Below are 13,326 nucleotides of genomic sequence, written 5' to 3' on the forward strand. Positions count from 1 at the left end.
AAAAAACACCGTAGCTATGACTTTTTTCAATGACTAGACTCTCCCCCAAAATATTTCAATGAAGTACATAAAGCAATTTTCATTAATGAATACTATCAATAAGCAATCATTTAAAAACTTTTTTTCATTGATACAAATTATAAGGTTTACCAAATTCTGTGAGTTTATGAAATAAGGCAGAAGAGAGGAAAGAAATATTCTATAATTCTACATTTTAAGAACAAGTATCTAAGATAGGCTGAGTCCACTAAGTAATTTGAACATTTAAAAGAGAGTTTTATTTATCAATGTGAATGGACCCAGCCCATATTAGAATTCACTCTAGAACCTCTAATTTACTTTTTTCAAAAAATGTTTTATTTATTTTTGGCAGAGAGATAGAGACAGCGTGAGCAGGGGAGGGTCAGAGAGAGAGGGAGACACAGAATCCAAAGACAGGCTCCAGGCGCTGAGCTAGCTGTCAGCACAGAGCCTGATGCGGGGCTCGAACTCATGAACCATGAGATCATGACCTGAGCCGAAGTCGTACGCTTAACCGACTGAGCCACCCAGGAGGCGCCCCTCTAATTTACTTTTTAAATGAAGACAACCAAACATAAAACTACTACAAACTGTAATTTTCCATTATTACATGGAGAAATATCCAAAATGGCAACCTGGAAGCTCAGAGAGCAAATCTGTTGTCACCTTTTGTTTCAGTCATTATTATGGAATTAAAGTATGTTATAATGTCACTGACAGATGAACACCCACTGGACATACATTCATATGAGGCATCCACCGATCACAAAAATACCTTCCCAAAGATACTAGGAAATAAGGCACTCTTAAGTCAAATTCCTCACTATACATTACTGTAAAAATCACAAATGCATCTCCTACAATCTCGTGTTGCTAGAATAGTAACAATGATCTATTCACCTATCAGTACCCTCAAACTTAATCTCCTTACTTAGCATAAATAACTTTCCAACCCAGAGAGTACACTTAATTTAAACAACAAAAAAGGGACAAATATTGATTTTTAATTGGAATAAAGTGCTTTGACATTATGCATAAAGTGTTCGTGAAGTGGCAATTTACCTAAAGGGCTTACTGACTGAAAAGCTCTCAAAATCGGAAATCACTAGAGAAAAGGGGACTCTGGGGGAGAAAAAAGTTTAAAAAAAGAAAAAAAAACCACTTCAACACTCTAAAAACAAACTATTCCATAAACCTGAAGCGTTGTTCAGTGTGGAAAGAAATCAATTCAAGAGAAACCATCGTCCTCGTAAAAATTATTCTGTTAAGCGACCCAGCCTTTGAAAGAGCTCAATGTTTTTTTTCTGTTCATCATCTATAAATGAGGAATCTTCAAGGAGACTGGTGTTGCAATTACAACTAATCCTCCCCAAAAAATTAACTGTGTTGAAGGCTTTGTAATTTCCCTAGGTACAATTTAGCTGTCACTTACTTTAAAATTTACTCAAACATGCGTTCCGAACAGCACTAACTTCACATGTCAAGAGCTTTCCAGCCAATTGAGTCTAAACTGGAAGTCGGTGTTAAACAACTGAATGATTAGACAAGATAGCTCATTTCCCTGCTCTTTTGTTCAGAATAAAATGCCACGTTTACATTATCAGGCTCAACAGGATTTTCTGACAGAGGCAGAAAAAACCTTACTGAACACTGTCCGTACGAAGCACATGAAGCCTGTCATTTACCAATCATCCTTCAAAAAGCAATAGCCATGAATGTAACTTAATTACGACCCAATGATCCTTGACGAAAAATCATCTTATCACTGTCCTGTCCCCCTAGGGCAAATGAACCACTTTTGTCCTTTGGCACTGATGATGCTAAATTCTTAATTGCAATAATGGAGTAAAAGAGCCAAACTCCTTAGTTTCCTTTCAGCACATACAGAGTTTTCCTCTAGAAGGCAAGCATTCCCATAAATAATAAAAGTATCCAGTACAAATGAAGATGCTAAAATTAAAGGGGAGCGAATATGACAGAATAACCAGCATTTTAAAAAGTGTATTTCCCATTTACATAACATTCTAAAGTGCACCAATGAGTTTTCAAACTTTTATTATTATAGGTTCATCTTACAGAAATTGTGACCTTTATGAAGAACTCAAGATTAACTTAGCAAGAGTTCTGGAAAGATTAAATATACAAAGTCCATGATTCACTTAAATGAAATGCATGTGGGCATATACAGATTATAGCACAATCAGCACAGAAAAGTCCTTAATGGAAAGCAGAAATTAAAGCTTCTTTGATCATTTGCACTAAATAATCCAGTTAAACAGCTTCAGATATTTTTTTCATATGCAATGAAACCAAAATGGATAAGCTGTAAGACAAGTGAATCTGAAACTACATCATACAAATTTCTATGCTTTTAAACCTAATGTCCCAGATTTTATTAATTTCATTTCCTTTACCATGGCATAAAGACTAATCAAAAGCTCTTTTAACCTATCTTAAAGCATTTCTTTCTTCCTTAATAAGGAGGAGCCAGACCATCTTCCAGAATCGGGCACGATTTCAATGAAAAGACAAAACTTTTTAAGTTGTTACCCAAAAATTGTTTAAAATGACATTCATCTGGACTACATGTAGACACGTGGCTTATAAAATAATCCTAATGTAAATGAAATACATAAAGGTTTTGTTCAACTCTGCCTATTTTCCCATTCAATGTATTATCATTTTGATAATACAAAAACAGATTAGTTAACCAACTTCTTTACAATTTTCCAAACCTGTTATTACTTTGTATTTCTCTTTGCAAATAAATGAAAACAAAGTGTACTGTTTCCCAACACCCATAAACCTTGTTATGCATTTTCCAAGTAACAAATTGACACAGGATTACTTCCTCCTGTGTTTTATCTAATGCTGGAAAAGTCAGTTTCAAAATTAAGATCTTACTGAATCTGAAAGATCATCTTCCAAAAAAACCCAATCTCACAGATTTGTTCCAGAATTACAATATAGAAGTGATAGTCTCTTTAGAGTCTTTGCAGTGGCACTCCAAAATCATGCTGGTCTTTGAATGAAAAGATGAAGATCTTATATGACGTTGTGAAACGTGTTTCATAATTTTATCTCAAGTCTGAATAAATAAGCCTTATTCTCTAGATGAGCTGACACCTGCTGAGGTCAATTACATGATATTATTGAAGATTAAACAAATCTAATCAAATCAAATACATGTGGACATTTTAGGCAGCTCGTGTAGTTAATCCTTGTACTGCTCTTGTCATGATTCTGAATTAATTAGTTATGTTCCACCGGTTACAGAAAACACAATTGAAAAAAAGTTTCAAAGACAATTTTTTCCTCTGACCTATCCCTGAATAGAGGTGTTAACTATTGTTTCCTGCAATTTTATGAACATGAAATCTCCTTTATCTTCTCCTGACTACTCTCATGACTTATCTGAAACAGTCAACAAAACCTTTTTATGATGATACACTGAAAGATCTGTCATGGAGACTGCCTCTGCAAAGATAGCAAAACACAAAAACAAAAACAAAAACCACACAAATCAAAATAGTGGGTAATAATCTCTCTGTGTATCTGAAAGTAATAAGAAATCATAAAAGCAAATTTATACTAAATACATATAATATATACTAATACACTAAATATACTTTATATTTACATATAGATGTATTATTTACATATTACATATTTATTATATAAATATATATTACTATATGAACACATGAAATACAAATAAAAATACTAAAAATAAAGGCAAAAAATAGTATTTAGAGTTCTCTAGCCCAATTAAGAGGGACATCCAAATTTTCCTGAGATCTACAAATCTCTGACTATCCTCTATAATCAGAAGCAAGGAGCACAAACACACTCCAGGTTAACATGGAGATCCCATGCTACTTCCGTTTTCCTGTGGGTAAGCTCTCTTTGGTTCATGAGTCCCATCTGCAGAACTCTTTCAGAAAACTTTCATGTCTTCTCTGTCTCCAAAGTATTTCTATTTGTAAGATACTTTTCCACCATGGCCTCGTGTTCATTGTTAATTATTTTATTTTTGCCCAGTAGTGGAGGAGGGCCTAATTCTTCTGGGCACTGGGCCCATTTCTTTCAACTCCCTAAGCAGAGCTTCACATGCAATTTGCAGAGATGGGTCTCTCAAACAATCAAAAAATTCTAGTAGGAAGCATATTAATTATAGGATTTCGATATAAAGTTGGCTGTGAACATGAGAACTCGGTAACACAGTAATTGTTTGAATCACTATTTCTTTAAAAGGATGTAATGCTGAGATTGTAGAGGTTAAGATACAGCCAATCATCTAGCTTGATAACCTGTATCTTGACTGGATGACAAATTATTTCATGAAACATATATATGCTATGTATGTATGTATGTATGTATCTGTGTGTATATAAATATACATACACCTACATTTCCTAACATGGGGCCAAGATGATTTGTATTCCCCATTTTAAATTCAGGGGCACCTGGCTGGCTCAGTGGGAAGAGCATGTGCTTCCTGATCTTGGGATCATGAGTTCGAGCCCCACACTGGGTGTAGAGATTACTTAAATAAATCTTTAAAAAAAAAAATCAAATTCAATAGTAAACCATCCATTAAATTCAATTGAATTATACCCTCTAATCAATAAAGGAAAATTACCAGAAATTTGGGAAGAATATGAGAACCATTAAGATGGATCTTTTATTTTTCCTGGCATTGACAGGGCAACATCTATACTAAAATCAGAAAACTCCCATACACTTTTTGTTTCTTAATGTTATTTATTTCTGAGAGAGAGAGGCAGTGTGAGCAGCGGAGGGTCAGAGAGAGAGACAGACACACACACAGGCTCAAGACTCTGAGCTAGCTGTCAGCACAGAGCCCAATGCGGGGCTCGAACCCAGAAACCGTGAGATCTTGACCTGAGCCGAAGTCAGACGCTTAACCAACCGAGCCACCCAGGCGCCGCCCCCATACACTTTTCTTGATGAGCAGTGACCGATATAAGAAACTGCTGAATCACTGTATTGTACACCTGAAACTAATATACCTTTATGTTAACTATAATGGAATTAAAATGAGAAAATCGGAAAATCCCAATCACAAAATAGGCAAATTAAAAACTGCATTAAACCATGAAAAAGATGGGCGCCTGGGTGGCTTAGTCGGTTAAGCGTCCGACTTTTGGTTAGGTCATGATCTCGCAGTTCGTGGGTTCGAGCCTCGCGTCGGGCTCTGTGCTGACTGCCAGCTCAGAGCCTGGAGCCTGTTTCAGTCTGTGACTCCCTCTCTCTGTGACCCTCCCCTGCTCACGCTGTCTCTCTCTCTCCTAGAAATAAATAAAAAACATTAAAAAAAATTTAAAAAAACCAAAAACATTTAAAAAAAAAACATGAAAAAGATGATAAAGAGGAAAGATCTAAGAAAGTTTTTACAAAGGCAAAAAAGCGAAAACAAATGCAAAAGGAAAAGATACAATAAAGGGTGTGTAGTAGTCTTACTCATTATGAGAGAGCAGGGTTGATTTTTATCATGTGTATTGCAAATAATACCTTAAGTTGTGCATATTAAAGCGTAGCAAATGATATCCGATGTAAAAATTTTCAAACTAAGTAAACCTCACCCTATCAACAAAATTCATCTTTCTCCCCCAAGGCAGAGACATCTTCTACAGCGTTTATCAAAGCAAGAAGAACCGTACCGGCACATGCTACTAAAATTAACTACTATGTGGAGAAAAGGAGAACCAGAGGGACGCTGCTACATTATCACTCAAATAACAGTCGTGATGGAGAATCACAAGCCCCAGAGAATCCTTCCTTCTTATATTAATAATTAACACCTCTAAGGCTCATCACTGGAAAAAATTAGATTCATTTTCATGCAGTATCATCACATGGCCCACAAAAAACTTCAGCACAGGCCAATCCATTGAGAAGTAAGCCATAGGGCCCCGGGGCTGCTGGTCATTTTAAAGGTCACCCAGCTCAGAATTGTCCTCTTATTTGCGGAATATACCATCTCACGGTTCCACAGCGCCACAGACTATTTACAAAGCATAATCCCCAAACGATGAGACTCATTATTTGAATCCCAACATTTAAAATTCACAATTCAATTAACTTACTTTTCCAGATACAGAGTGACCAGTGGGGAACTTAAGGCAGTGGATGGTTTCATTAACCCTAGAGTCATGATGGCTTCGTGCAACTGTTTTACTGTTTCGGTTTCACCTCTTAAAGCTGCGCCATTCAGGATGTGGAAAAAGGACAAGACTGTTGCATCTTTGATAAGAACATCCTTCTCTTTCATCTCCTTTAGAATGTTAATAGCATCTACAATGAAGTAACACAAAAGACCCTTAGGTAATTTCATGTAGGGAAAACAAACTGCTATTAAAACAGCATTTCAAGCCCAGCAGGAATGTAAATTCTAGTGTATAATGCCGATTTCAAGTTAATTACTACTTGCATTTCTAAACGAGACTACAATTATAAATCCACAATAGCATGGTTTTATCATTTCCCTGCAACTTTGACTACAAATTATAGATAGGGACTGTGTGCCCACTCTGCACCACGTAACCCTGTACGGTCTGCCCTATAGCTGTAAGATCCTCCTAAATGGAGGCTTTTATCGTTCAGAGCTAACATCTGCTAAATCACATCATTGTTTCTTCAGCAGATGGCTTGTCAGGAGGCCAGATAATAAAGATGTGTTTACACTGTATATACAGCCAGACTAATGGTCTGATACCGATAGGGCCTGTTTGCTATGTCGATACTAATTAGCCAAGCAGAGCCAATGAAAGCTTTCCAAAAGACTGCATGTTAATACATTAGATTCATTAAGCTTCATTAGAAAGGCAGAAACAAACATTTTAGGATATGGAATAAGTGCATTTTTATAATGTTGTTCTTAATTATTGCCCAGGCAAAATGTTTTGACCGCTTTACAAAAAGTGATTTTTAAAAAGCAGGCTAATCCTTATAAAGAGTTTTCTGTGTCAGAAGGACATCCCCCTCCCCAAATCCAAATTCAATGTTCAAATCAAATATTTCCTCCACACAGTTTTCACTATAAAATTTTAAAAAAACATATCTTCTCTAGAAATAAAAAGGAGAGGAAGGCTAAAAGAAGGAAGTTTCAAAATAAAGCCGAATGAGAAATTTAAGAAACAAGCAAACAGTAAGAATATATGATCAAGTGTAAGTAATTAGGCTCAGTATTATCTCAACAACTAGAAAATTAGAGTATGCCTATCAGTTATATAATCAGCAAGGCTTTCCCTGCAAACTTTTAAATGAAAACTTATTACAGTGTATCCATTTTCTGTTAATGTTATTAAAAGTTAAGACAAAGACTGCTACAAAATTCATATTCTTAAATAAAGGTTATGTTTATAGGTTTTACGTTCAGCCTTCAGACATTCTCAAGCAAAAACAAAGCCATTAGTGCAGGCATAGAAGTAAATTGTGCCGTAAGTCATGATCTTCAAACTCAATCCAAACAGCAATGCTAATAAAAACTAGCTGTAGAAATGCAAAAAGCACTGAGCTGTGCAAATGTAAATGACAAGCTTGCCAATCCATTAAAACTAATGGCCTACACTGTCCACGCAGCTCTGGATGGATTCACATGCAAATTTGTATGCAAAGTGTTCAAGCACTTTGCAGGACATGATATACCATTAATATCAATTCACATGTTATTCCAGTGGCAAGATACTTGCATCACCTATTTCCTTTATGTGCCGAGGCTTACCTTGGAGCTTGCCATGTTTTCCCAATACTTTCACAAGGCCTACATACTTGCTGGTGTCAAGGACAGCAGAGGGGTCTAAACGGTCACTGAGAATTAAAGGCACATTTATGTTATGTTAAAAGTTGACTGTGCAAAGAACTGCAATATCCATTTTATCACATTTCAAAAACTCCTCAGTTGTTCTGAACTGTGAACAGTGTAGGCCTCTACATTTCCGTGAAGGTTTATTTTTGAAGCCACATTCAAATTCACAAGTAATTTATATTCAAAGTGACAAAAGCACTAAAAACCTAACACCACATGTGTATTTCCTCATCCCATCTGCAAATGTTACAAATGAAGGAATTCTTTGCTTCGTGGCACTTCAGGTGATTCTAACTTTGCCACAAACACTGAAACACTCAAAAAGACATCATCTTTAATTTAAAAATCTATTGGGACGGGAAACCAAAGATACCTGAAAAACGGACAGAATGCTGTCCACCCTACAGAAGAGAAGGGGGAATGTTAAGCCTTATAAAACAGTTACCCTCACCCCTGCTGTGATATGCAGCTGTAGAATAATCAAGGAGGAAAAACCCTTGGCTTTCAGGAATAGCATGTCTTATTGTACTTAAACAAAGATTCCTTGCTGAAAACAAGCCATAATGAATCAAAGGGAGTCATATTATGAAATTTCAGAAACCACTGACAAAAAAGAGGTTTTGAAAATTACATTCTATAAGAGCAAATATTCAATTTATACGATCCATGAAAGACTGACTGATGATCTGTTCTAGGCCAGGGTACTCACAATTCTTGTTTCAGGTTCAATGCATCTTCTGCATTGTCATGTCGACAGCACAAATTTATTAAAGCTGCATAGCCACCAACAACCATGTCCGATTCATACTTTGCTTTCAATTCAAGAGCTTTTTGCATGTTCTAAAATAAAGGACAGAAGGAAAAAAGAAGGAAGATGATATAAAATGATACAAAAGTAAAAATGTAAAATCTCTAGGTTTAATACTCAGGAGTGTAGAGAAAGTTAATGGCACCTTAAAAATGAATGGATTCAGGGTTATTAATTTCACCTTGCTCCTTGGTGTTTTTATTCACCTTTCAAAGAGCAGCCAAGATGCATATGTAGGGGTTAACAGATTTGTTATATGTTGACGCAAAACGAGCCGCTATGCCAAATCTGATGTTTTAGCTCTGTGGGTGCTGTACTGTAAGATGTCCAAATTAAATATGTACCAAGTCAGTCCCTACTCACAGTCCAATTTCCACACACAGAAATGTATATCATTCCAAAGCCCTTCACAGTCTACTTTACTATCCAAGTTAAGAAATATTTTACAATCCAACAGTACCATGTTATTATAATCTTAAACTCAGTTATGCTTTTTTCCCCTAAAAACACAGGCACACCACCAAATCGTATTGAACTAGAAACTGAAAGAGTCGAGTGATATACCACAAATTGCAGACACACACTAAAACGAACACAAAGTACAGCTGGACGCCTGCTGGAAAAATGCAACAGACCCTTTATCTCAGAAAGAGCTTTTTTCCAGCAGGAAAATGGAATTTCAATCCCTGCATTAACAACCTAGTAATATTTGACTTGCAAATGACTACCGCATGTATCAGTTGCTTGACAATCTAGATATGAGAGACCGGAGCCATGGCTTGAAAGGACATTTGGCATGTATGATAAACCTATCACGGCTGTTACTATCATTCACTTTGCAGATTATCATAAACAAACTACAGCAACCAGAAAACATGCCATTCAAGGTGTAGCTGAAATTAGTTAACCTTTCATTTAATTGCACTCTTCACACATGACGTATAATAATCAATCGTGAAAATCATAAATAGTATATTTGGCTTTGCTGACTTTTATCTACAAAGAATTTTTTTTTTTTTTACCTTAATAGCATATTTGAAATACTTAAACAAATGTTACCTCTTCTGAACAAAGCACTAGTATGAGTTGTTTTAGGACGTCTCCTATAGGTTGATTTTCAGCTTTTAATTTTTCAAGTGTAGACTCCAAAACAGATGATGTAAGCTGCATAGTCTATAGGAATGGAAAGAAAAGAGAAGGAAAGAAATTTACGACAAAAAGACAATGTACCCCTTGTTACTCTTTCCTTTAAACTGACCTTTCCTAGATATCATAAGTGCTATCACAGATATTAATCTGGGGGTCCGGATGTGGATGGACCCCAGGGGTTTTTGAAGTTCCTGAAGTATATATGCAAATTTCTTAGATATGCTGATTTTTTTGAGATGGGGAATAGCTGCTTACCAACTTCTTAGATATATACTGATGACAAAAATGTTAGGAACCATTGTTTTTATAAGCATACAATCTAGAATTCTCATTAAATGTGGTGGTCATAGAATCTACTCCAAAAACCTACTTACTTTTCGAGAGTCTATCTTCTCTCTTTCAACCAAGACATTAACATCCTAAAATTGAGATTTAAATCAGAATTAGAAAACACATGGAAAAGTGTATCAGCGAATGTCACAAGCAGATTTTAGAAGTTTCAGCTCATTTTACTATTTTTCATCTTTTCAAAATGTTCCAGAAATTCTATTCATACTTCATCAACCATCGTATTTAATGCTTTAAACACATTCTTCAAGATCTATAAACAATATTTACCAACCATCGATGAAAAGCCTTACTTTAATGGTTGCCTTATAAGTAACCGTTTTTGTCCAAGAGCATCATGCTTAAATAAAATTTTAACATGCTTTTATATATAAATTAAGCATTTTTAAAAAGTTTACTATTTCGCACACACCTTAATCAATTCAGGAACATGGTAGCTATCCAGTAGATTACGAATGCCTCTGTAGATATTTTCAGGAATTTTTACATTCTGTGCAAAGGGAGAGGAGGAAAAAAAAAAAACACCCTGAGTTTTAGACAACCAAACTGAAATTTGTCTAACAGAAATTATCTCAGACATAATTTAAGTCCCCAACTCGTGTATGTCATTGAGAAGTGGTCTGGTTGTACTTAAAAGCAGCAATTTCAAATCTAATAGATACATGTCAGGCAGGACAGGCATTATATAGCAAAAAATGAAATGGTACCATCTCCTTCAGCTGATGGAAGTATTGTCTCAAACGCTCCTCCTTGGCCTGTACCTCTGAGTCACTCATGCTGTCAATCAAGTTATAAAGAAAATAGCCAACAGCTTCTGTGGAAAAAAACAAGAGAAAGCATTCCACTAAAATTACTGAGACTGTCATGTTATCAAGATTAATTTATAAGAAATCATTTTGGTGTGAGATGTCACCCTGATGAGAGGCTCTGAAATGGCAACAATGATCACTGAGGCATAGAGATTATGTGGTTTGGGAGCACATATCTAACTGGTGAGTGAAAGGAATATTAATTATTTTCAGACCGAGTGACAGCTTTTCAGTACTGAATCTTACTTCAATCTATTTTTTTCCACCACTCTGTGACAGAAGTGGTCCTGCCCAAGGCCTTACCCCTTTCCTGTCCAAATCACGAGTAGTAAGAATAAATAAATGCCTTGTACACATTACTGTACTAATTTTTTTGTGGGCAATATTTAGGGAACACGTAAAATTACAAACGGCTGTTAAATGTTGAGTACAGAAAGTTAAATAATTTTAATAAGCAGATACAGTAATCCTGTGGAGAGCTGCCTATTAGCCAATGAAAAACCAAGATTAACAAAGATGTTTTGTAACAACAGTAATTTTCCTATGCGTTCAAGCATAAAATGTATAGGGCCATATGTTAATATCTAGGATAGAAAATCTGAACTTTCAAGAAGGGTACTTTCTTAAAGAAAACCGTATATTCTAGGCTTCATTATATGGAAAACAACAAAAAAAAATCATTAAATGTCAAAATAAGGTATTTTGGATAATAAATTATATTTAAATAGGAATAAGTCTAAAGAAATCTTTAACTATTTTACAAATTTAAAATTAACTACACCTCCAAAATATTAAAATAACAAGCACTAAGAATACTGGTTTGTAAGCTTATTTGGTAAGTGCTGTTAAGAAGCATTTCCTCAATGTCGAAAAAGAAAAAAGCCTCCAACTCTGTCTTTAAAAAAAATTATGATGATAAAACCAAACACCTCATAGAGCTCAAAATGTTGTGGTTATCAATATAAAGATTTATAACCAAATGTTTTCAAATTTCACTTTCAAAAAGGAAATGTTTACTGCTGTAATCCTTCTAGCCCATCATTACACAGAAGAATGGATTTGTGGCTAAGTTACAATCATCAAAATTGAAACGCTACCCGTTGGTCCTGGAGGCTCCTGGCAATAACGTCCATCCTTGTACAACAGTTCTGTTATCTGGTAAGACAGAAAATGCGCGCGTTGCAGCAAGAGAAGCAAACAAGAACAAATACAATCTGAAATTGAATTCTTGAAATAATAAAACCTCTTCCCAGTAAGGTATTATTCTATATCACAGTAATTCAACACTACCCCACCTGCCAAGGAGATTGTTTCGTTTTTAAATAATAGATCTTTAAAAAGAAAAACAAAACAAATCCACATTGAAGGAAAACTACAACGTTTCATGAAATGTCACTAAGAAACCCTCTAAACCGATTTGTTTATATATTGTTTTCAATAAATTGTTATAAACAGGAAACAGCTTATAGGAATTACCAACCAATACTATTTCTCATCATGTTCTTTTTGGTCTTGTTGACACTGGACCAGTTTCCTCCTTTTAAAAGAAGTATTACGGAAGTAATAAAGTAAAATATCCTGGACCCCCTAAATGGCTGAGGGTTTTTTTAGTGTTTTTTTTTTTTTTTTTTTTTTTTTTTAANCAATACTATTTCTCATCATGTTCTTTTTGGTCTTGTTGACACTGGACCAGTTTCCTCCTTTTAAAAGAAGTATTACGGAAGTAATAAAGTAAAATATCCTGGACCCCCTAAATGGCTGAGGGTTTTTTTAGTGTTTTTTTTTTTTTTTTTTTTTTTTTTTAAATGACATTTTCCCAGTCATTTCAATGGCATTAAAACCAAAGGGGTCAAGAGCTCTGATATGTTTGTTTTCAAGGACTCCTATCAGCTGAATGTACAAAGACATACACAACCCTTATTCTTCAACATTAGTTCTGCAGGCAAACCCAAAGATGTACTTCATGATGAATATGTGGTTACAAAACCGTTCGTACTGACCTAACTTTTGGACACAGTATTTGACTCTACATCCTTGGGCTGAAGACAGAGTTAGGAATTCTGAACTACTTTATCGGTATTCTGTGAATGAACTTATTTGCTCTTAAAATACTGCCTGGCACATATTACAAGTGTTGACAACTCAAAATGCAGTTACTTCTACTACTGTTTATTTACTAATATAGAAAATTAGGCAAAATTGGCCACATCCCACTTTACTCCACCATATAAATCGTGCTGCAATTCGAAGGATGGTTAATGTAGAAACTACTTAAAAACAAAGTAAAATCAAACAATTCTCACCTACAAACTGTTTTTTCACTAACACAGACATCTATAGAGGACAGTCAATATATTTTA

At 35.2% G+C, this 13,326-nt stretch overlaps 1 protein-coding gene across 1 annotated transcript in view; it reads right to left on the bottom strand.

Moving 5' to 3' along the window:
* The window catches only part of LRPPRC (leucine rich pentatricopeptide repeat containing), a 108,925-nt gene that overhangs the window by 47,786 nt on the left and 47,813 nt on the right, over nt 1-13,326 (bottom strand). The window contains exons 16-23 of the mRNA XM_077749196.1: nt 12,064-12,121; nt 10,865-10,971; nt 10,570-10,647; nt 10,184-10,228; nt 9,720-9,833; nt 8,562-8,692; nt 7,769-7,854; nt 6,132-6,339 (exon numbers count right to left, since the gene is read on the bottom strand). Of these exons, the coding sequence (XP_077605322.1) occupies nt 6,132-6,339; nt 7,769-7,854; nt 8,562-8,692; nt 9,720-9,833; nt 10,184-10,228; nt 10,570-10,647; nt 10,865-10,971; nt 12,064-12,121 (827 nt within the window). The remainder of the gene's footprint in view (nt 1-6,131; nt 6,340-7,768; nt 7,855-8,561; nt 8,693-9,719; nt 9,834-10,183; nt 10,229-10,569; nt 10,648-10,864; nt 10,972-12,063; nt 12,122-13,326) is intronic.

This window comes from Crocuta crocuta, unplaced genomic scaffold, assembly GCF_008692635.1.
Source record: "Crocuta crocuta isolate KB4526 unplaced genomic scaffold, BGI_CrCroc_1.0 scaffold118, whole genome shotgun sequence".
In the NCBI taxonomy this organism is placed as follows: Eukaryota; Metazoa; Chordata; class Mammalia; order Carnivora; family Hyaenidae; genus Crocuta; species Crocuta crocuta.